The sequence below is a fragment of the Panthera onca genome, chromosome D2 (genome assembly GCF_046562875.1).
Source record: "Panthera onca isolate mPanOnc1 chromosome D2, mPanOnc1 haplotype 2, whole genome shotgun sequence".
Classification (NCBI taxonomy): domain Eukaryota; kingdom Metazoa; phylum Chordata; class Mammalia; order Carnivora; family Felidae; genus Panthera; species Panthera onca.
The window spans coordinates 17,283,648-17,307,515 of NC_138349.1; the positions used below are offsets into that span (position 1 = coordinate 17,283,648).

Genomic DNA, 23,868 nt, shown 5'->3' on the forward strand with positions numbered 1-23,868 from the left:
ATTTCAGAAGGTGTTACGCATTGCGCGGGGAATGGTTACCTTAACCCAACTCCCCACCGTACTGGTGGCCTGGAGATTCTTGCCCTGGCGTCCCCTTGAGGATGGCACTGCCTTCTTCCATTTCTTAGTAACAGACCTTACTGGGACCCTGCTGATGCTGAATTCTCCCCTCTACTGAATTCCTTTATTGTGATGAGCCAGGCTATTGTGCAGCTTTCGAGAGAGAGAGAGAGAGAGAGAGTAAATAGTGGTAAAATGTTCCTTATCACAGGGGCCGCTTGGACCTCTTGTATACCCCTGTGAGCTACCCGCCAAGAAGAGAGACTTGTTTTCCAGTAGTGTCATTGGCCCATTTGGTACTGAGCAGGTGGTGCGGTGAAGCTGCATGCTGAAAAATGCATGCTGTTCACCGGTTTTATGGGAACCTGTGCCTTTTTCTTACAGACTAAATACCGTAAGAAACCAGACAGTATCAAGTTCACCATGGTGGTTGACTCCCCAGACCTGGTTCACGCCAAGAACAGCTACCTGCATTGCAACGAGGTGGGCATCTTCCACCACTCGTCCTAGGTGCCCCCTAGTGGGTAGTGTGCCGCCCGGTACTCAGTGCTTCAGAGGATGGGCTTGGGACAGCTGTGAGCGCAGACCTTCTGTCTACTGCCTGGGTGGTCGAGGGCCAGTTACTTCTCTCTTCTAACCTCCGCTCCCTTATTGGAAAGGACGGCACTGAGAGCACCGTTTCATAAGATGAAATGAACTAACTGAGGGTTAAATAAATAAATGTATGTGACACTTTTAGCAAGTGTCTGGAACATAGTGAGTCCTCAATAAGTGTCCCCTATTATGGCGTGTTCGCAATCATAACAATACTAAGTATTATTGGTGATCTTTTCGTCAACATTAGAGAGATTCGTCTCAATTATTGATAGATGGTAATGGAATAAAAGGCTGAACGTAACCCAGTTAGAAAAAAAGAACAGCCATGTTAAAAGCTTCTTTCTGCTTTTACTCCGTATGATTTAACCTCATTTCTTCTCCCTGTATTTATTTCGGAGTATAGGAAGTTAAATATTTTCTCTCTGAAATTGTCAAGGGATTTGATTTTGCACAGAGAAAGCTGACCCCTCATCACACAGAGTCTAAATGTTGTACCGAAACATTCGTGTTTGCGAAGTCCAAGCTGAATTTGGAAAAGGATCAGAATACTGTATTTTCCTCTCTAAAAGTAGATGAGGCTCAATCCCTTCCTAAAATTATTTGCAACTCTTAGATCAGTGCTCTAAAAATAGGAACTAAGAGAGAGCTCGAGTTTTAAAATTGTGTCTTCCTGGGACCCAGGTAGACTATGAAAACTTTAATTTTCTGGAAACATCTTAAGGCATTTCATGGTAAAAAAAAAAAAAAAAAAAAGACTTGTTAGCCTTTGTGTCTTTTTATTATTATTCACGTCAAACAGCAAGGGCCTTAAGGCATCTCGTTACAAGTAGAAACCTTGAACAATGCTCAGTTGCAAAGATTCTCAAAATACCCACACACCTTATACTGTTGTAAAACACACAGGCATAGCCAACCAGGATACTGGTTTGGGGCCCATTTGGAGCAGATCTTGATGAGTATTTCAAACAGGGTCTATTTAAAACCAGCCGGTCCCACCTGACTATGGGCACACGGGCCCCTATGGTCAGCCGGTGGGTTCTGGGTTCTGGCGGGAGGCCCTCCACGTGCTGGGCTGGGTTCTGCCCCCACGATGGTGGGCACTCGGTGGGAGGGGCAGGAAGGGGGTCCGCCTGTTCTCCGCCTGTCACTTCGGCCGGTGCAGTTCTGCACTTACCGTGAGCCTGTCTTACCCACAGCGCCTGTACAGGGCGGGCGACGCAGAGTCCCTGCACAGATACACCCCGATCCCCGACCACCCCGATTTCACCAGGGCCCGCCTCAACGCGCAGTGCCTGAGTGACGTAAGTGAAGCAGCCGTTCATGTGGTGTGTAAGTGTGTTTGTAAATGTGTCCATACCCGAGCTGGATGTTACTTGTTGGGGAAGAAAAAGTCCCAGGAGGGAGGACCTGGGACGGGAAGAACACGGGACCGAGAGTGAGACAGACCACGTGTGCGACTCGGAGCCACCTTCCTCGCCGGGCCTCAGTTTCCTCAACTGGAAAATGGGTTGGAGCCGGGCGAACCGATGCCTGTGGTTCCTCCCAGCTCGGAAATTCTGGTTCCGGGCACGACCGCAAAGACCTCAGTCGTGCGCTCTCCTGACCCTGGCAGGGGCAGACGCTTGCTCTGTCTCTTTCCCGGACACGTGTCCTCGGCCCTTCGGAGCAGGGTGACTTTGGAGACGCCGTGGCACTTTCTCACCGCACAGTTTGGAAAGACGCTGCGGTTGCCGCCCATCGGGCACAAACACAGTCTCCTTTGTGCGTGAGGCGGTGGCCTTCAACACTTCCGTGTCCCTTAGATGTGTGCCCTTTGCGTGCATAACCAAGATGCTGTTTCCTAAACCCAGGCTTGTTGTTAGCAGGGGTCGGAGGCCCCCGGTTGTAATAGAATAGGCAGCCGCTCGGCCAGCAGAGCTGTGATCCTGGGATAACAGGTAGCCAGGCGGCAGAATCAAAAGACGCCGTCAGATCAGAATAACACAGGCTGAGTGTGTCGGCCTGGGGCAGCGCGGGGCCTCCCAGAGTCCGGCCATTCTTCCCTCCCTGGCCCGGCCATTGTGTCCTGGGGCTCCGCGCAGATCAACAGCTGCTACCGTGCACCCCAGAGGTGGCTGCCTCGCAGGGGTTGGCGAGAGGCGCCTTCTAGTTAGCGTGTGTATTAGTTTGTTGCGTTTGTAAAGCCCTGTGGGATCCCACGCGGTGAATGTGACGGGGCTTTGTAAATATGAGTTATTATGACCATTTGATGCTTTTGAGGGATGTGCGAGCGATAATTTTAGAACGGCAGCTCTGGTGGGCTGACCTCCATCTGGGGAAGCGGGACCTCCCCCTCAGCAGAGCTCGGACAGAACAGCCATCGCATTAATGCTTCAAGGATGGGAGAAGGCCAGGCCTCCATTTGACGAGCTATTGGAGGCCCATTGCCCCGAAAAACTGGGATAAGACTGCCGGTCCGTTTGGGGGCCAGCTTAAGGAGGACGGCCGCCCCGGGCCGGTGACGGCGCATCTTCTGGCTCACAAGGGACGCCAGTCTGTAGAGTCCCAGAGCTGAAATTAGCCGCCGGGGCATGCGGATATGGAGAACTCATGAACCTCTTTTGAAAGAGCACTTCTTCGGGGGCGTGTAGAATGCACACAATTGGATCAAGTGCTCTGTGAGGAAGATGTGGAGGGAAAGTGACCTTCCTGGGCAAAGAAAGCCATTGAGATGTGTAAGGCAGCCGAAATAACTAAAAATCAAATGACTCTAATGTGTGAGGATGAGGACAAAACTGTGCCCACTGTGATAAAGAAGAGAAACGCCCAGGGTTCCAAATCAAAGCGCCTACGGAATGTAAAGGCTCCCAGTGGCAAGGCAGAAACCTCAACAGAATAAAAAAACTCAGGGAGGAAGTGATGACAATCAAGCAAATAGTATACAGGGAGAAGGGGGGCAGGAGAAAGGGAGCAGGCGTCTTGGGGAGAACCCCAATTTGGGCCACACTGGCTCGTTGGCCCTCGGCTGCAGAGACCCGGAAGTGGGGGCGCATCCGACACCACCGTGGGGTGACGTGGGAGTTTGAGGCGGAGTGAAGCTCGGTGTCCCTACCCAGCCCAGATCTGGTGTGGAGGCCCTCTTTTAGGAAGGCGCCAACCGTCACCTTCCCAGGGGACGACGCTAAGAGTTGGGACTCTGTGTGCTGGGCCGCCATATTAGGGAGCATAATGCTAAAGGCGACGGTGGGTCTGTCATTATCTGAACGCTCCCCCCCTTGTACGTATCCCTCGCTCACGCCTGCTAAACTCACTGGCGACCCGGGAAATGGAATCCTTTGGGCCCTGTCTGTGACCCATCGATTAGGTGATTGCCCCAATGGTTATGGGCTCTGTATTTCTAGGCCCTTGAACGCAGTAGGTATTTGGCTCGTGGTTGGCAGCGTTGGGTGTTGGAGGTGGAGGCCGTGATGAAGGTGAAGGTGATGGATGGCGGTACCTAAAAGCGCGGAGCCCGGCCGTGCCTGGCTCAGCCTCCATGGGCCCCTCTGGTTCCGGGCCCAGGTGTGCGGCCGTGTGAGGCACTTTGCTTTTTATCTGCCATCCCCGCTTTGCTTAATCTCCTCAATCCCCTGTAGAACAGAGCCTCAGGCTTGACCTCTATTTCCAAGTGACAAAAGTAAGGTTCTTAAAGGGCCTTCTGACCCGCTGGGGCTCTTGGAAAGAGTGAGCCACAGACACGGTCTGGGGCTGTCACTTTGTCGTCTGCTGCTGATGTGCCTCGCCTGCTGTCTCCCTTCTCTGTGGCTGAATAAAGGACAGCCCTCCACTGGGATCTCCAGATGGTTCCTTTCATTGAGCCATTCCCTTATCTTGAAAAAAAAAATTATTAGCTACATGAAGGCATGGGAGATTTTGATGCTCTATCGGTTATGTGGGTCTACCTGAGGACTAAGAGGGTGTGATTACAGACTCCTGGAGGGTGTGTGAGAACAGCTTCAAAAGGGGAAAAATGAAAGAGGAATATGTGAAATAACATGGGTCAGGAACTCGGTCAGGTTCTTGGCAATCAATTTAACGCAGGTGAAGGCTCTTCCCTCGGTGCGTCCTCATGGGGTGCATGTGGGACACAGCCCGCTTCATCGCGATGGGGTGACGTGGCTTTGGGAGCTGCCGAGGGGCCCCCGGGAAGTCTTTGGAGCTAACAAACCCATGGGTGCCGGGACCTAAGGAATAGTACTTTCCGCGTATCTGAAGAAACAGAGTTCTCGAACTTTGAGTTCTGTTGTTTGGAAGCGAATGCAAACACAGGAAGGAGTGGGGCAGGGGCCCCTCGTACCAACGGGATGTAGCGAATGAGCCGGACTCGCTGAGCCCACACCCGCCAGGGCAGGGCCTGATGAGCAAGCCAGGGGCTTAGAGCTGCGGCCCTTCGTGGCCAGTCCCACCAGGCTCAGAGCTGGGGAGGTCCTTGGGGTGGATGCGGGGCTGTGGCTCTGTCCTTGGGCCCCTGCAAGGGCGAGGGTGTGTGTTTAGGAACTGTTCCTGCTCAGAACTGACAACATGCCAGATACGGAGTTCTCACTCCCTGCTCGTTCGCTTCTTTGTTCTCGCCATCTAGAAAGCCTACAGAAACTCTTGGGAACAGACGCGGGCTGTCGGCTATGACTTCAGGCTGGACGCCATTCCATTCCAGACTGCCCGGGCGTCCAGAGAGATCGCCAGTGACGTAAGACCTCAGGCTCTGTCTCCCTCTGTCACTGAGAGTTTTGACTGGTTTTCCCAGTTCTGTTAAAACGAAAACCACCAGGAACCAAAACTGAACAAATATTTCCAATGAAATTAAAAATAGGTCTTATCTCCCAGAATCTTAGCTAGAAGTTTTAAGTTGGGGAGGGTCGTTTCCCCACTTTCTCTCTCTTAAGAGCAACACTCTTATTATTTTTTAACTTTTTAAGTTTATTTATTTATTTTGAGAGAGAGAGAGGCACATGGGAGGGGCAGAGAGAAAGGGAGAGAGAGAATCCCAAGCAGGCTGTGCACTGTCACAGTGCAGATGTCAAGAGTCAGTCGCTTAACTGACTGAGCACCCAGGCACCCCAAGAGAGACACTATTTTTTTAATGTTTATTTTTGAGAGAGAGAGAGAGAGAGAGAGACAGCGTGCAAAAGAGGGAGGCGCAGAGAGAGGGGGAGACATAGAATCTGAAGCAGGCTCCAGCTGTCAGCACAGAGCCCGACGCAGGGCTCGAACCCACAAACCACGAGATCATGACCTGAGCTAAAGTCGGACACTTAGCAGACTGAGCCACCCAGACACTCTCAGGAGAGGCACTCTTAAAATTTGTGTGTGTACCGAGAGGTCAATCAACATGTGATTGATGTGTTGATCCACATAAAAGCACTTTTAGCTGAAGTGCAGCGTGACAGGGTAGAAAGACATGGAGCTTTCCAACTCGACTCGTCCGAGTTAAAGTCCGGGCTCAGTCATTTAGGACTCAACTGCGTGGTGTTGGGCAAGTTGCTCACATTCTGTGGAGGCAGATTTCTACATCTATGAGCAAGGGGTATAATTTTTATCTCCTAGGACTGTTGTAGGAGTGAAAACAAAATAGTTCAGAGTGTCATGCAAATAACAGGTGTTCAAAACGTGGCAGCCATTGTTATGGAAGAGGAAGGCATCATTGATCATGAACAGCTTGTCTCTGCCCACAATAAGTACAGAAACCAAGGGCAAGCATTTAGAAACATTTGCAGCAACTAGCTATGGTGACAGCCAAGCATGTGCCCGGTGGACTTATCTTGAGCAGGGCAGGGGCCGCATTGGGTGTCGTCACACGCACAAGGCACCCCACTGCAGGTGCGGTAGAACCACATCTGGGACCTTGACGGATTGGCAATTTAAAAAGCAAGACGAGGGGCGCCTGGGTGGCTCAGTCGGTTAAGCGTCCGACTTCGGCTCAGGTCATGATCTCACAGTCTGTGAGTTCGAGCCCCGCGTCGGGCTCTGTGCTGACGGCTCAGAGCCTGGAGCCTGTTTCGGATTCTGTGTCTCCCTCTCTCTCTGACCCTCCCCTGTTCATGCTCTGTCTCTCTCTATCTCAAAAATAAATAAACGTTAAAAAAAAATTAAAAAGAAATAAATAAAAAGCAAGACGAAATGAAACTGGCCCTTCACTATAGATGGTTTGAGAGGCCCGGGTCCCTGCAAACTGGAAAGAATCAAGGGAAGAGTGGCTGCTGACAGAGTGGGCGCGTTTCTCTTCCTGTTGGGTTCATTACGGCGGCAATAACACCCAGAGCCGCCACTCGGTGGGCGTGAACCTGTGCCAGACGCGAAGCTTAGCCCCCAGCTCATTGAATCCCGTCAGTGTCCCGTGGGGCGGAGGTTCATTCTCCCATTTTATCAGGTGGGGAAACTGAGGCTCAGAGGGACTCAGTCACTGGCCCGAGGCCACAGAGCTAGAAGGTAGCAGCGGGGGAGATAGATCCCAGGTGTACCTGAATCCGAAGCTGCGCCCTTCCCCCATCCTTGAACTTCCTGCTGAGACCCTGGTGGGCTGGCGGGGGAGGGGAGGCAGCACCCACGACCCCCCTCTGCTCCTCTGACCTGCAGTTCCGGTATAAAGAGGCCTTCCTGAGAGACCGGGGCCAGCAGATTGGGTACCGCAGCGTCCAGGACGACCCAAGGATGAGGCATTTCCTCAACGTCGGCAAACTCCAGAGTGACAACGAGTACAAGAAGGACTTCGCCAAGAGTCGGTCTCAGTTCCACAGCCGCCCAGACCAGCCCGGCCTCCTCCAGGCCAGGAGGAGCCAGCAGCTGGCCAGCGACGTGTGCTACAGGCAGCCCCTGCCCCAGCCCACCTGCGACCCCGAGCAGCTGGGCCTGAAGCACGCGCAGAAGGCCCACCAGCTGCAAAGCGATGTGAGCTGCAACCTGCCCCCCGCCCCTCGCCCGACCGAGACCCTTCCTCCTGTGCCTTGGCCTCTCATTCCACATGTGGAATTCTCCACTCTGTGGCCAGATCACCCCCAAACCCTGCTGACCTATTCCTCTTGCTTCCCTCCTTCCCCCGAAAGGTCAAGTACAAATCAGACTTGAACCTGACCAGAGGTATCGGCTGGACCCCTCCCGGCTCCTACAAAGTGGAGATGGCCCGGCGCGCGGCAGAACTGGCCAAGGCGAGGGGCCGGGGTCTCCGGGGGGCTGACGTGAGTAGCAAGCTCCAGACCCACCCTGGCTGGCACGGCCGTGGGGAAAGGCAAACTCGTTGTTTCTTTTCAAACTTTATTTTTGGCCAAAGGTCAGCCGGCTCTAAAGAAGTGTGAAATGCAGCTCGAGCAAGGCGCCTAATTTCATGGGTCTGAGATGACCAGGCGGATGACACCCGGGTTAAACTTCCTGCAGGGTTTTCTCTGAAGTCACAGCCATTAGTTCTGCGGAGACAAACCTACCGGGGCTACATCAATCCCGGGCCACGGAAGCCCAGGCTGTGCTGACTGCTTGCTCGTTACATTTGCAGAAAGGGTCAGGGACTCACTGGCTGCAACAGTCCGGGTTTTGAACCCTGCTTTGTTCAGAAGAAAGACACCACGTCTAAATGAGAGATTGGCTTTGCTTCGCTCTCCTTCTTGCCTCGAGGATCGTTTTTCTTGGGGAGGGTGGAGGAGGGGAAGGGCAGGGGAGGGAGAACGTTTTAAATGCTCCGGGGGCATCTTAGGCAGCTCGCGTGTGGGAGCGGGGCGGAAGCTTCGTTCGGACTCAGGGAGGTATGTTTGATTCCTGCAGGGGGGACCAGAGGCTGCGGAGCCCGCGGATAATCAGAGGGGGGACGTGAACCCAGACGCCATGGAGATTCTGCACGTCAAAAGGAGGAGGGGTCTGCCCTTGTGAGCACGCGGCATCCACCCAGGATTCTTGGGAGAGCGGCTGGGGAGGAATTGTGCCCACCAGAGACATGCTTCTGTTCCAGCAAGCCAAAAAAAACCCAAAAAACAAAAAAACATGACACACCAGCCCATTCCCTGAGCCGCTTCACTTAACGACTCTTAGAAAGCTACGGAGAATGTCGTATTTTCGGTCCTCCGGGTCATCCTGGAAGGGGGGGACCCGTTCTGCTGTGTACTTTGGGTGTCTGCCATGAGGAATAAAGACGTAAAGGTGACTTCCAGTGGCTCTGGTCATTCTTTAATCCCACACTTGCAAATGTCCGAGGTAAAGGCAGTCTGTGGTTTTCTAGAAGGTACCATCGTTTGAAGGGAAGCAAACAAAATACAGGTTGCGTTGCTTCTGGCATATCTTGGTCCAGGATGCGCCAGGCTGGGCGGCCGTTGTCTCTGTGTAGGGCGCAGACTCTTGGCTGTATGGCCTCCCAGGGACGCCCAGGGTGTCCGTGCTGCCCATGAGGGTGTGCCTTGTCTGGGTGCTAAGGAGAATGGGCTCTCAGGTTAAGAAGACACCTTAGAAGCTAGTCTCCCTTTGGATGGTGGCTTTGATCCAATTTAGGAATTTGGTCACCAGGGTGTAGACTCCTGGCTTCTTCCCACATTCCAGGCCCCAGCTCACTATCCCATAGACATAGTAGGTGCCATTCTTCTCACAGGTCAGAGGGCCTCCCGAGTCACCCTAAGGGAAAAGACACGCGAGTTCAGCTTTGTGAATCAGAGCACTTTCAGAGACACCCCCACCTTCCATGAGGAGATGCCAGGGGGTGCGGTCACCCCGGTGGGTTTCCCTGGAGAGTGCTGGCAGGGACCCTCCTATGCCTTATATGACCCAGAGTTCTGAAGGGAGAGATGTGAACGCCAACACGTGTCCCTGAGTTCATGAGGGGTTGGCAGATGAGCCACGGGGCTGGGCCACGTGCCTTGGTCACACCCCCATGTCCATGCTCTTACTCATGACCCATAGTCACACAGTGAATTCTCAGGGGCCCTCAACTTCTCATTCCTGCAGGGGCCTCGGTAGGGAGCAGTGCCCTGTTTAGCCAGAGCCCTTGAAGGGACCCGAAGGGGCCACGCACAGGGTGGGGAGGACAGGGCTTAGAAATAGCATGGCCCACATGTTCGACATGGTCTGCGGGGTTAGATCTTCTGGGTTCCAGACCAGGCTTTGGACAGCCAACTGGGCCTCAGTTTCTCACATTGCAAACTTGGGGAGAGCAACCGACCATCCCCCACCTGCCCTGGCTCTTGAACGGATAAATGTTTGTAAAGCACTTGGAACGGTGCCTGGCTCATACTGAGCCCCCAATTAAATTAGCAGGAGGAGCATGGAGAGAAAACATAGCTCTCAACGCATGTCTCCACTTAACACACGGCAACCGATAGGATCTTCAGTGGCTAAAGCTCTTTGGATCTTAGCCACATCTTCGGATTTTACGTAGATGTGATTTCCATATTATAGACTAGGCACCCGAGACCGGGGAATTATTTCGGTGTAATGAACTGAATGTTTGTGTCCCCCCGGCCCCTGCCCAAATTCATATGTTGAAGCCTAATTCCCCAATGTGATGGTCTTAGGGGGCGGGGCCTTTGGGAGGAGAAAGGCAGAAAATTCTAAATTTGGCTGTGCCTTGGAGTCTAGGAAGGACGTCTCCTGTGAGATGTGACCCCTGGGGAGTGTCGGGCAGGCCCTAGGTTGGCTGTTGCTACAGAGAAGCCACTCAGCCACTTAGTTTGCTAGGCCTAAATCCCCCTCCCCTTCTCTATGTCTCTCTCTCTCTCTCTCTCTCTCTCTCTCTTTTTCTCTCTCTCTCTCTCACACACACAAAGCCTAATAATTAGTTAATATTATCATGAGTTCTCTGGGCCTGTCATCTTTCTCCTTCTAGCCACTGGTCTTTTAGATAGTTCTGTATTGGGATTTTCAGACATGCTGCCCCGTTCTGAGGCCAGAAGCACCATTTTCACATTTAAACACAGCGAAGCAAATTCCTGCTCTGCCCGCTCACCACCCAGGTGCTATAGGCCCAGATCGTTTCTCTACGCATCTGTAAAATGAAGACGATGACATCTCCTTCACCAGTGTCATGCCTGCCGGTTACTATGCTCAATCATCCTGGATGGATGTGGATTCCGACTTGCCAGAGGACAGGTGTGCCTGCCTGTGCCTTAGCTTTATGGCGGGTGGACCTCTGAAACTGCCTCCCAGCCCTGGGCTCTTGGTCTGGCCTCTGTGCCCGGTGTATGTTCCCGGCCCACGTGTCCCTCCCCAAGTGCCATTTGGAGTCTCTGACCTGGCAGGAGTCTTTTCCAGGCTTCTGAAGGTTTCCTGCACAAATCATGCTGTTGTCGATCATGTGGTCATAGAGTCGGTGGGAGTTGCACAAAGTACTGGCAATCAGCTTGACCTTGGCATCCAGGAGCTGGCGGGACCCTTCCCCTGTGGGACAGAGAAAAGAGATTGCCACTGTGGGGACCCGGGTGACACCTGCCCCACCAGAAGCTAGCACTGATAAAAAGAGGGCCACAGCTCTGAACTCAGAAAGGAAGGTTTTTCCGGGAGATGGGCAGAAGAGCTTCGTGTTTTAAGGATGGGGACCTTTGCCTCCAGCCTTCACTGTGGTTTTATAGACCCTCATTGCTTTGCTTATCACAATGCAGCAGAATCATTTATTCCCTCTTCTGTCTGCCCGGCTAGACCATCAGATCAGAAGGTCAGGGATAGTGGCGTAAGCCATTTTTTAAAACTTCCTAGCAGAGGGCTGGTACACAGTAGATTCGTAATGATGGACCAAGTGCCCGGTTGCTCCTCTAGATGACCCACTTCTCAGAGTAGACATTTCTTTTCCGAGGATCCTCTGTTCTGCTCGGTCTTCTCTGGTCATCACAGTGATATCGAAAGGTTTAGGTGCAGGACAATGAAGATCCCTACAAAGATCAGTCTCTGGCTACCCCCAGATCTGATTAACCAGAAGCCTTCATTCCCAAAAGCCTTCTGACAAATTTGTGTATTACACTACCTTTTCTTCACGAATACAGGTCTATTTAAAGTGTTTCTTGCTTTCCATCATTAAGGACAAGATTTGGAGGGAAGAGAAATCTATTTTGAGTATTTGAGAAAGACTTGAAATACACTTCGGAATTTCATATGTTAGAGAATATAATCTTGTCGGTACATGAGGAAATTAATCCTGTGGTTACTTTTTTAAAAAAGACCACATCCTAGAGGCCAATCAATAGCTTGAGTTAAAAACATTTATAGAACGCCTACGATGTGGTGAGCCCTGAGCAAGGCACTATGGGAGAGACCGATGAACAAGAGTGGACCCTGCCCTCCAGGGCCTGACTTAGTGAATATCTCCATAGAATTCTATCAGCTCCTATTATCATGATTCCAAACCTAGGAGGTGAGCGTGGTTATGGAGAAACTAAAACCCAGCTGTCCAAGTGACAAAGCCAAGAACCCAACACAGGTCTGTCTGATGCCAAACCCATCTTCTTTACGATCTATCCTCTTTCCAATCTGCCTAGGGAAGGAAGGAGAAAGATCTCCATGGATACAGTATCAATGCTTGATGGACGTCAAGGATCCCATCAGAAGCTAGCATTGATAAAAAGACTGATGAGATTTAACTAGAGCTTTAGTGATGAGGCAATGTCTTATTTTTGGTAATGCTTTTTTTTTTTTTTTTTTTTTTGGTAATACATTTTCAATGGAACATGATGTCAAGTTCAGGAGGGCAGTTGAGTTTGACCCTTGCTTCTCTGGTTGATGCAACTTACCTGAGTCTCAGGAGAATGCGTGGCCAGACTCACCTGTTTCTGTCACACCCCAGCCAGAGATGTGGCACTCAGTCCCAGAGGGGAAGGCACCATCGGGCAAACATACAGTCTTCACATATTTGGATTCCAGAGCACAGTGACCATCCACCGGCTTTAGCTTGAGCAAAGCTAGGTAAGGAGAAAAAGAGGAAATGAACGATGGGGTCTTCTCTGCCAAAGGAGCACTAGCTTCAACTCAATCGGAAGGGAGGCGTGGCAAAGCCCCACTCCCAATGCCCGAGAAACTAATGACTTCCTCCTCAGTCATTGAGTTCTTTTAACTTCCACCAGGGGAGGAGTAGCACTTTGGGATGAGAGTAATATCAAAAAATAACAGTTGAGTTTGAAATCATTTCTCATCCATTTTTTAAAAGAATGGGCTTCAAGAGGGGGAAAGAAAAAGATAGTGAGGAAGGAGAGAGAGTGATAGGTCCCAGGAATGGAGAACGTACCCACTGAACAGCCAGTAGCTTAACATTATCACCTCCACACCTGAGTACCTCCCAGGTGCCTGATGTACACGGGGACACATGCACGTCATGTCATTTAACACATAGGAAGCTGAGCGTTGTATACAAGTGTACCCATTTTACAGAAGGAGAGCTGAGGCTTGGGGAGGTGAAGTTAGCTAGTAAATGAGAGAGTTGGGATTCAAGGCTGAGCTCTTTCCACAACACAATGTTGCTAGTTTCTCTTCCCCTCATTTATCATAACACTAACACAGACCTTTAGGACTAAAAGGCTCTGGAATAAATTCTCTTCCTTATGGAGTCTGTGAGGGACCAAAAAGATAAGAACATCTTCTAGAACCAAACCTCAGCTTTCCATCAGTAGTGAAATCCGCCCAGGACAAGACCCATGGGAGATCCACCATAGAAGACACTTGCCAATATCATTGTGGGGAATCTCGTCTCTTTCATTATAGTGGCTGTACTTGAAAATCTTCTCCACCCCGAATCTCTGCTCATGGAATTCTGTCTTCTTCAGGTCCTGGTCCCCTAACACCACTTTCAGATGTTTGGTTTTTATGCTGCAAAGGAAGGTGAGATGGTAAGAGACTGAAGCCAAGACTCTGCTCCTAGTGAGCTGTGTGACCCTGGACGGATGGCCGACCTTCTGCAGCCTTGGCATCATCTGTGACTGTCATCTTGCTCATGAAACTCTGCTGTGGGCCCAAATAAGAAAATGTGAGGAAGCTGCTCTATTAATGGACCAGTCTACAAATGTAAGTGGAAACACATATCTCATATTTCCTGGGAGACCTTCCATTGCCCCTAGGAGTTGCTAAAGAGCAGCCAATTGACTTCTTGAACAACTATTCCTTGTACAGGCTAATGTTTGCATGTTTGAGGAACATCTCCTGGAATCCCAGAAGAAACTGTTTAATGCCAGGGTGGATTGGAAGACCTTCAAGGTCACCACCAAAACCTGGGCTATGTGGGACCAGGCCTGACCATGAACTTGGGGAACTCAGGGGAAGCGGAGATAATTCAGGCTCCTCAGTAGGTACCGGTTTCTCTAAGCCACACAGGAGTCGTGGCTGAAGACACCAGGAGGTTCATGGGAATGGCATCAGATGGCATTTTTCTATTCAAGGCCAGGCTGGAAAGGTTAAGGAAACGGGTAAATCCGGGTTCATATCCCACTTACCTATTCACTTCCCACATGACTTCCGGCAAGGTGCCAAACTTTTCCAAGACCCAGGGTTTTGTTTATGAAATGGGAATAATAATCCACTTTTTCACTGCACAGATATTTACTAAGCATTTGCTCTGTATGAAGCCTGTACTCGGCATTGGGTATACCACAATTAATCAGAGTAAAAACCCCTATCTTCCCTCAGTAGATAGTTTTGAGGATTAACTGTCATAACACGTGCAATGCCTGTGGTAGTTCTTTTCCATCCGGTTTTACGGAGCCACTCTTTTGCCCTTAGAGCTAGATTTGACTCTCTGACCCTGCCAGAATCACCAAGATGCTGCTCAGATGGGAAGGAGAGAACACCCCCAGAGATTCGAGTCACCCTGGCCTCTGCTTTCAGCAGGCACCTACTCAGTGCAGTGGGCAGCAGTCAGCACCCAGCAGGGGTGGATCAGTGAGCCCCCACAGAAGTGGCCCTGGGGCATGGAGGCAGTCAATGGCAATGAGGTCTGCAGGGATGCCTGCCATGGGTGCTTGCCCGCCGTGCTCTTGAAGCCTCCGTAGATCCTCTTGACCTTCCCCATCTCAGTCTTCCCGCATGAGTCAAACCCTGGAAGCTTGGTCAGAGGCTCTGTGGGGCTTCCCTCTGGGTCAGCAATGTCTGAAAGACAATGCAATGCAAGAAAGACAAATCACGCTACTCCCTTTCTCTCCAAGGCCTCAGAAGGAACTTGTCAGAGGTATGACTCCAAGTCCAGCAGCTTAGCAAGTTCCAGAGCTAAAAGACTATACTGACGCATACAAAGTGGGCACACAGTAGGTGCGCAATTAATATGTGTTGAATACATTGATGGATATAAAGCAAGTCGATAGAATTAACAATGAAGATGTTGCTTCTTATTTTGATATGGAGACAAAAACGTGTATGTAAATATATAAATCCATCACTGGGTATGTACTTAGCTGTTCATAATGTACGCATGTATTTTGGGGGCTTTCTTGATGTGTAAGGGGAGATATCCAGATGAAATAGAGTGAGGGACATAAGACAATTGCACAAATAACTGTCATACAAAGGAGAGAGCAGTAAGTGTTGTATGGGTGGTGCCCTTTCCATTCCATGGGGTTTGAGAGGAGGCAGAGATAACACTTCACTTGGTAGGGTCATGGAGGATTTCCCAGAGGCAGGGTTAGTTGAGTTGATTTCTAAAGAATGTTGGATATGGACAAGATCAGAGGGAGGATGGGGTATTCTAGACAGAGCTGACCATGAGAGAAAAGGCACAGAATTGAAACTATCCAGAGAGGTAATCCCATTGATCAGGGTGGGAGAGTGAAACATTCCAGACGTGTGTAGAGCGGTAGTCCAGAGAAGCCTGGCAGGAGGATTGTGAGGCTGGAACTCTGTCCATGTTGCGTCCTGAATGGTTATTTATGGAGTCTCAGCCAATGTTTGCTCACCACTGTAAACTGAAGGCCTGACATAGTGCCTGACACATAGCAAGTGATCCACAAACTTGCTGAGTGCACTGACTGGGAGTTAGGACAGGAGTTTATGGTTGGATCACTGGTCTCAGTTTACAGAGGTATCTGGGCTTGCTAGGCATCCTGGAAGGGGAGCAAAGGATTGGGCATCTGGGTTTCCACTGGGATGGCAATGGGAAAAGCAGGTGTGGTGGAAGGATGGGGATGGAAGAGATGGGGTGCCAGGAAAATCCATCTAGGGATCGGCAATCTCACCATGACTGGGGCTTCTGGACAGCCACGGTCTTACCTAGGGTTGAGCAAGCTGGGATGTCACAGTACTCCCATTTCACCTTTGCATTGTTTATTTTAATGAAACACCAGGGCTTTTCATCTCCATCTGGGTTTCTAAAATGAGAACAGAAAGTAGCCCACCGTCAAGGCTTGGCAAACCCACTGACCCTCATTAAAAGTCCTTTGGGTAAGCGAGTACCAGGTTCCTGGCTCCCTCTGGGACCACATTTCATTCCATTCCTCCAACAGGTTAACAGATGCTGGCATATAAGTGTTTTGGGGCAAAACCTTAACTTCCAGAGGAGAATCCCAATGACCAAGAAATAGTTAACAAGCCCTGTGCCAGATCCATGGGACATATCAAATTGTTTGTACGAAAAGAAATGAGATCCCTGTTGAAGATTGCCCTTTGTCAGGAAAGTGAGAGAGCCACAGAAACATGGTGAGTGTAGGGCTCCACTGCCCAAACCTCCAAATTGCATATGTGGGAATTGTCTGAAGGCTGCCATGGACATCTGTCTGAAGACGCCTCCACGAGGGGAACAGCTCAAAGTGAGTGGTGGTGGGAGGTAACTTGTGTTTTGTACAAGGGAAATCCTCTGGCTTAATGGAACCAATTTAAAGTCATACAAAAAAAAATTCCTGCTCCTTATACGCAGATTATGTGTGTCCTTGGCCTTGGTTAGAGCAGTGGAGGAAGCCAACAGAGCAGTCTGGAGGCAGCAGAAGGGGAAGAAGGTAACCAATCATCACCAGGGATAGAAATGGCATTATCCTTACTTGGAAAAACCTGAATATCCTTGTGGCAGAGACTGTAATGCCCATCGGACATTCCCTTTTATTCTCTACATTTCCCCCATGAAGTTATGTAGGATTACGTGACTATTTCTGGCCAACGAATTAAGTGTTGCGGAGATGATGTGTCACTTCTAGGTTGAAGTAGCAAAAACCTCATGCTCCATTTTTGAGCCTCTCCTTGCCTTTCCTAGACATCTGAGTAACTTTGTGGAGCTAATAATCTCACCCTTATTCCCCAGCCCACAAGACAAAGGCAGCAGCAGTGAAGAATAAACTCTGAGGTATTCAAGCCACTGGGATTTGGGAGGTGTTCGTTATGACAGCACAACCTAGCCTATCCTGAGTAGGAAGTCTTCCTAGAAGGAAACCTGATGAGTTTCAGTGTTCCATCCCCAAATTTCTAAGCTGGCCCAGGAACACTAAGAGCAGGGGAAAGGGACAAACCATTATCCTGATAAGCGCCCAAGACCGATCATGGGGAAGAAGGTGAATTTTACCTGCAGAAGTTGTGCTCCCCGATCCCATGGGTATCAGCATCTTCCATAAACATGTTGTAATTCTCGTGCAAGAGGAGGTGGGAGTTCCAGTAAAGGCAGGCGTGCTGGTTGACTGTCTTACTCACTTTCCCTCGGTAAGAGTAGCCATCACCAACATAGCAGTCGTCAGGACCTTGGAGAGAGCAGGCAGGGGCGTGAGAACGGACAGCAACAGACATGGTGCTCCAGGACTTGGCAGGTGTATCAAGTGGGGAAAGGATTGGGCCCGAATACTGATCACCTTGAGAGTCCACCATGAATTCCAGAAAGAAAGTGGCTTGCATATTCCACATTCAGCCCAGCTTAAAACATGAAATATAGTGGTTGTGGGGAGTTGGAACGTAGTTCTCACACAAGTACTAGTGGCAACCTGTAGGTTGAGGCTCAAGGATGCCCAGGTGCGCTTAATTCACCCGCACTCTATCCCCGTTTATGACTTTGTTTAAAAGCCAGGCACACTCTATGCCCTGAGGTTGGAAGGCTGGGGCAGTAGTAGAGTTTGGACATCTTGACATGACTCCCATTCTGGAACAAAACCCAAATGGAAGAGAATTCCAGGGCCCTCACTGTGGCCCTGAGTTTCTGACGAAGTGGTGGTAGAGACCCATACCTATTTCACAGAATTTCCCCTTGAACTGTTCGGGGCAGGTACAGACGAACTTGGTTCTCCGCTTATGCCGGGAGCAGATGCCACCATTTTGGCAGGGATTCGGCCGGCACGCAGGAACCGCTGTGAATACAGGAAGTGGGGCCAGGAAGGCTCTTCAGAAGGAGTTGCAGCTACATCTGAGATGACGAGGAGATACCGGTGGCACTCTTCTGGTGCCCATCCTTTCACAAAATATGGGTTACCAAAGGAGAAAGACAGACCCACTGACACTCTAGTAAAGGCAGACACGAACCTTAAGGACATAAAACAAACATGGATGAGGCAATACGATGGAGGCCATGCCAAAAAGAGTATGTAAGTAGACGGGTCACTCAGTTAGGAATAGAAGGCATGGACTGAGCGGGAATCTGGGGCCCGTCTGAGCTAGGTTGAAACTTCGCTCTGCCCTTAATAGCTGTGTGACTATGAGCGAGTTAGTTAACTTCTCTGAACTTCAGCCCCTTCATCTATGAAGCTCTGACTTGTGGTATTTTGGGAAGAATCTAAGAAAAAATGTAAATCTCTTGGGACAATGCCTGACTCATAGCAGTGACTAAATACAGATTTAATCCCTATGTGGCCCATTCCAGGAATAGACCACCTTCCTGGAGGAAGTGAGTTTCAAAATGATTCTTTTTGGATGGGTTAATTCCCACCAGACTCTTTAGGGAGGGTGCATTTTAAATTTCATTTTTCAATGCTTATTTATTTTAAGAGAGAGAGAGAGAGACAGAGCACGAGCATGGCAGGGGCTGAGAGAGAGGAAGAGAGAGAATCCCAGGCAGGCTCCATTCCAGGCTCTGAGCTGTCAGCACAGAGCCCAACTCAGGGCTCAAACTCACAGCCCATGAGATCATGACCTGAGTCAAAGTTGGATGCTTAACCCACTGAGCCATGCAAGTGGTCCAGGGATGGTGCATTTTAAAGTTTGTTTGTTTGTTTGTTTGTTTGTTTGTTTAGAAGGGCAGCGCAGGGGAGGGGCAGAGGGAGAGGGAGAGAGAGAATCCCAAGCAGGGTCTGCACTCTCAGCACAGGAGCCTGATGCTGGGCTTGATCTCATGAACCGAACCGTGAGATCATGATCTGAGCCAAAATCCAGAGTCAGGTGCTTAACTGACTGAGCCACCCAGGTGTCCGGGGTGGTGCATTTTAAAAAATGTCCTAGTTAAAAGCATCATCTTGGATGCTACTGAAACATCAGAGGTATTGGGACTTCCATGCAATGGGTTGCAGACATCGCAGGCACAAGCCAGATAGAGAAAACCTCGCCTAGAAGGGGGCCTCCAGCACTTACCTGTGGAGCAGTCTGAGCCATTGTAAGGGTGTTTGCAGGCGCAGCGGTAGTAGGGAGGACTCTGGGTAATGAGACATTCGCCCCGGCCACACGGTTTGTTTTTGCACGTGTTTTGCACTGTAGGAGATCCATAGAGAAGCAGGGGACATGATTTGGGGGCACATCTTACTTACTGGGGTACCTGTACAGTACAACATTTGGGGGTGCTGGTGAGGGGTGACTGATAGCATGCCCTTGTCTGTGGTCCTGAAACATCCTGGACAAAATGTTTGTTTGTTTGTTTTTAAATAAATCCTTAGATCATGGATGATTGCACCCCAGTTCCTTCCAAGGCTCATGTTCTTTATTATTCTATCTTTATTAAAAAAAAAAACCTTGATAATTTTTATCCCTTCAACAAACAAATAGAGCTGCAATTTTAATTTCTCCACTTTCGAGTTGATTTTGTGTTCCATTTACAATTTTGTCATTCTTTTGGGCAGTTGAGGGACGAAGCCAGATACTATGTTTATGCCTGATACCCCAACCATCCTGAAACGTTGATCAAAAAACCTGTAGTATTGAAAATGGAAGGAAGGAATGAAGAGGGCACAGAGGAAAGAGGACAACCATGTCTCTAGATAAAGATCCTCATGGCTCCCCTCACCCCAGTTAGATGGTTGCCAGATGGAACAGAATTCAGGTTCTCTCTAGGGGTGCAGTTAGCCCGTAAGAGTTCTATTCTCAATATCTTACCACAGAGCTTCAGGTTATGCCCATAAGAGGTCACTAAAGGCAGAAAGAGTTTTTACCAGAGTCTCCGTAAGTGAGGGTGGTAGGAAGAAAGAACATGGGGATGGGAGCCAGGCACCAGGGCTCCGATTTCTTCTTTTCTCCTAACTAGCTGTGTGACCATGAGCAAATCCCTTGTATCTCTGGGCTCCCTTCCTCTAGATGGGTTGAGCCTTCCATGCCTTCAGATTCTTCCTGCTGTCTCATTTGAGAGCAGAATTGCTCTGTTGTAGTTAATATGAACAGTCTAAGCAACAACAAGTCCTGAGTTTAGAATACATCTCAGTCAGGGTCCAGCTCTTATCTCCTCTTAGCCTCAGTGTTCCCATCTGTACGGTGGTTATCCTAGTCCTAGCCAATATGCATGGGTGAGGATTCAGTGCGATGCTGCTTATTACCATGCTGAGGAGTCCATTACGGATGATCCGATATGTACAGCTATGATCCTTTCCATGAAATCATTCAGCCCTTCTCTACCCCCTAGACGTGGAGGAGGAGCAGCCTCTTGTTCAACTCAGAAGGAAGAGTGAATCCAGTAAAACTGCACTTACCATTCTGACACCTGTGTCCAGAGAAAGGGGCTGGACAGCTGCACGTGAAGGTGTCCCCACTGACAAGGCACTCCCCATTGCGTTTGCAGGGGTTGTCCAGGCACGGATCTAGGATACGTGAGCAGAAGTCAACGTGCAGCGAACGGCAGGTGAGAAGCCCCCGACTTTCTCATCAGATTGCAGCCTCCTGCCCCGCCTGAGAGAGCACATTCACAGCCAGGGACCGGGGACAGGGGGAAACATGGGCTGCCCTTAAAGAGCAAGGAAGACTGCAGTCACACGACCAGAGAGAGGGATTCGGGTTAGTAAGAGGACCGGCGAGAAGGAATCTCATTGAGTTTCTCATTGAGAAACTCCCCTTTTCCACCATCAGTGTTTTTCTCCTCCCAGTCTCGCTGGGAGTGCCACGGGGTCTGCCTCTGATGCTGAAGGCATTTCACAAGCCTGAAGACCTCCCCTACTCCCAGTGCCCAGGGGTGGAGGTCAGGAGTGGGGAAAGAAAACCCACCCCTAATGAAACACAAGCTTTCTGAACATCAGGAAAGAAGACCAAAGGCAAGAGGGTGACAGAAGAATTGGCGGCGAGGAGGAAATGACCCAGTGGCCTTCATCTTTCTTCAACTACTTGTTCAGTTAGATTTTGTCATATTTCATCTGTGCCTTTGGCTTTTCATGGTTGTCTGAATGGATCTTCCCTTGGGGAATTCTTTATCCTTCTGTTCACACACATTGTTCTTTGGTTCAGGAACTAGGATCCCTGGGCCCAGCTCTTGTTTTGATGGTCCCTTCTGATGTTCCCCTGATGCCCTGTATCTTGGCCCTGCCTTCCAGGCCACTTCGCACAGTTACACAGTTTTTATTCCAGCTGCTGAGTGCTTTCCATTTCTTCTCCTGGCTTAGTCACATGGTTTTTTCTTGGGCCCAGCTTCTCGTTTTCCCTTCTGTCCCATTGCTTGGGTTAAGAAGCCATAAACACAAAAACAAACGTAGAGGCACGTGTGTGAGTCCACACACACACAGGCACGCACACACCAACAACCATACAAAGCTTCTGAAGAGTATAAAGAGAGAGAAAAACACGGCACAAGTGGAACAGAAATCTCAACCTTAAATCTGTGAATGCTGCAATCTGGTGCCTAATGCTGATGCCAGCCTCTTCGGCATAATTAGGACCTACCTGTAATCAAAGCCGGGAAGTGATTTTGAGCATGACTTTGACTCACAGTCTTGGGAGACCTGGTGAAGATGAGCTAACTCGCTGTATGACCTTGGCTAAGGTTACTCCACTCCTGGCTTCACTTGCTTCATCTGTCATTTGAGAGTGGGACAGATAGACTCGAGGAACCTCCCCAGTCCTCCTAGTGCATGACTCTAGCTGGAAAAAAACGCCAGCCTGAGTCATTTATCTGGTACCCATTTTATGATGCCGGTCGGAGAGGAGGAGAGAGATGCTTGCATATACAGTCACACACAGACCCTAATTTAAGTGCGCTGCCCTTCTCCCAGGAGGGTCCCCCGAACAGCTTTGGCACCTACCGTCCTCTGTGTAGTACCAGTCGGGATTCTCCTGGTAGGCAAGAGTATCACTGCTGTTCTCTTCATGGTTGTAATACTCGTAGCTACTCTCATAGTAGTCAGGGGTCCAGTCTACAGAAGTGGGAAGAGGACAGAAGAAAAAACCAAAAACCCTAATCATTAGACCTACAGATTTCTAAGTCCTGAAGGAGGACTCATGGGCCTTTCCAGCTCCTCTACTGATGGGGCGGACAGAGGGCTTAGGCATTGTGAGTTTTCATCTGGGATGTGTTAGGACCCCGCAAGGCAGTGTTGGCATCTGGCAGGGTCCAGAGGCCCTGACTGGAAATGGGAAGAAGTCAAGTTCTTGCTTTTCACTGTGACCTGGGACAAGCTACTTATATTCTTGGTGCCTCCGTTTGCTTATCTGTAAACAGCAGGAAGATGGTTAGGATCTTGAAGGTCTCCAAGGTCCTGTAAAAGACGTGCCCAGGGTCAGAGCCAGTGGCACCTGAGTGCCTTGCTGTGCACTTCTGTGAATAAGCTTTCTTCCTGGGCCTTTGTTAGTTGGTCACCTTCGCCTATGAAGTCAAAGAAACTCGTCACTTTGCTCTCGGTCACGGCATCAAACTACTCCCAACTTGTACCTATAGAATCATCCTAACAGCTAGTATTTGTTGAGCCTCTACTAGGATTAGGCCCTGTAATAAGCATTTTATGTGAACCATTTCACTTCATCCTCATAATAACCTGGGAGGCATATTACTATCTCTACTTTCAGTTGAGAAACCTGAGGCTGAAAGAGGTGGTTATTGGCCCCGAGTCACATAGTTAGATAAATGGCAGGATGTGAACCAAGGCGGTTTATCCCCATAGAACCTCTAAACTGCACTGGCTTAGCTGCTTCAATTGACCTCTTACACGGCCTCAGCTAATTCCCCCTTCCCCTTGGGAAAGGGATCCAACCATCCCCATTGCATACCCAGCCTGCTAATTAGGATTCGCCCAAGGACAACCTTGAGAAGATTCATGGATTTTGCCCAGTGAAAGGCAGGGTTGTATATGACATTGTCCACGGGTGTAAACCTCACACCGGGCCAGTCCGTTGGGAAGAGCAAGCGTGTGTAAGGCTGGACTCAGGCTCCTTGCTGTCTGGGGCCTTGGAAGATGCTGGTAGCTCCTGTGGCTCGTGGAGAGAAGCTTGGGATTTGAAGAAAGTTGGGTTGACTCTGCTCTCTCCAGCTGGCAGGAATATGGCAAGGCGGCAGGTTGAAGCTCTAAGGAAGCTGCCCAGAGATGCATATGATAATGAGGCGGAAGCAAATGCAGATGGGCGACTTGAAAAGGCACTCCCGCAGAGCCAGCTGATGGCTGGAGCATGGCACTTTACCTAAGACTGATTATCAACCACATTATCTCAGTCTCTCTCCGTCGTTCCCTTATAGTCTTTATCTCTTTGGCTTTTGAAAAATCGACTTTCGCACAATGGCTGTTTTATATTTCCCATTAAAATGGAACTATCTTTTTATTTCCTTTTTGAATACGCCAACTCTGGTTCCTTGCCAAAGTTTCACCTCATTTATCACAGTGTCAAGTCAAGCCTCCCCTTGCTTGCTCATTATTTCTCCCGAGCTGCTTTTCCCCGCTCTGAAAATGCTCCCAGAGGAGGCCACCTTTCCAGGGATGAGGATCTAGGTTGAAGATAAGGCCATTGTCTTCCCAGAGCAAATAAAGTTTCTTTCCATCTAGCATGATAAAGCAGAGAATGAGAGTGAGAAAGTGAGGGGGAGAAAACCGTTTTTCTGAGTTTGACATGAAAGATTTCAAACTGACATTTGGGAGAGACAATGGGTGGGTAATGAGATGATTACATCATTTATTTATTTATTTTTTCCTTAGAGAATTTGTTTTTGTTTTTCCAAACAGGCGTTTATAGATAAGTGCCTTCAGAGCG

The 23,868-nt window shown here is 49.7% G+C and overlaps 2 protein-coding genes across 10 annotated transcripts in view; one reads left to right on the top strand and one right to left on the bottom strand.

Moving 5' to 3' along the window:
• The window catches only part of NRAP (nebulin related anchoring protein), a 70,503-nt gene extending 61,703 nt beyond the window's left edge, over nt 1–8,800 (top strand). For all 8 annotated transcript variants that reach the window (XM_078434839.2, XM_078434846.2, XM_078434844.2 and 5 more), the window contains 6 exons: nt 445–543; nt 1,854–1,958; nt 5,255–5,362; nt 7,249–7,560; nt 7,716–7,847; nt 8,425–8,800. In XM_078434839.2, the coding sequence (XP_078290965.2) occupies nt 445–543; nt 1,854–1,958; nt 5,255–5,362; nt 7,249–7,560; nt 7,716–7,847; nt 8,425–8,529 (861 nt within the window). In that variant the 3' untranslated portion in view covers nt 8,530–8,800. The remainder of the gene's footprint in view (nt 1–444; nt 544–1,853; nt 1,959–5,254; nt 5,363–7,248; nt 7,561–7,715; nt 7,848–8,424) is intronic.
• A 126-nt stretch (nt 8,801–8,926) lies between these two features.
• The window catches only part of HABP2 (hyaluronan binding protein 2), a 32,799-nt gene continuing 17,857 nt past the window's right edge, over nt 8,927–23,868 (bottom strand). The window contains exons 3-13 of one of the 2 annotated variants that reach the window (XM_060641449.3): nt 21,936–22,046; nt 20,400–20,507; nt 19,078–19,194; nt 17,745–17,864; nt 17,096–17,267; nt 15,817–15,914; nt 14,454–14,703; nt 13,289–13,431; nt 12,396–12,530; nt 10,874–11,019; nt 8,927–9,261 (exon numbers count right to left, since the gene is read on the bottom strand). In XM_060641449.3, the coding sequence (XP_060497432.1) occupies nt 9,097–9,261; nt 10,874–11,019; nt 12,396–12,530; nt 13,289–13,431; nt 14,454–14,703; nt 15,817–15,914; nt 17,096–17,267; nt 17,745–17,864; nt 19,078–19,194; nt 20,400–20,507; nt 21,936–22,046 (1,565 nt within the window). In that variant the 3' untranslated portion in view covers nt 8,927–9,096. The remainder of the gene's footprint in view (nt 9,262–10,873; nt 11,020–12,395; nt 12,531–13,288; nt 13,432–14,453; nt 14,704–15,816; nt 15,915–17,095; nt 17,268–17,744; nt 17,865–19,077; nt 19,195–20,399; nt 20,508–21,935; nt 22,047–23,868) is intronic. The other variant, XM_060641450.3, reaches the window with a different exon arrangement.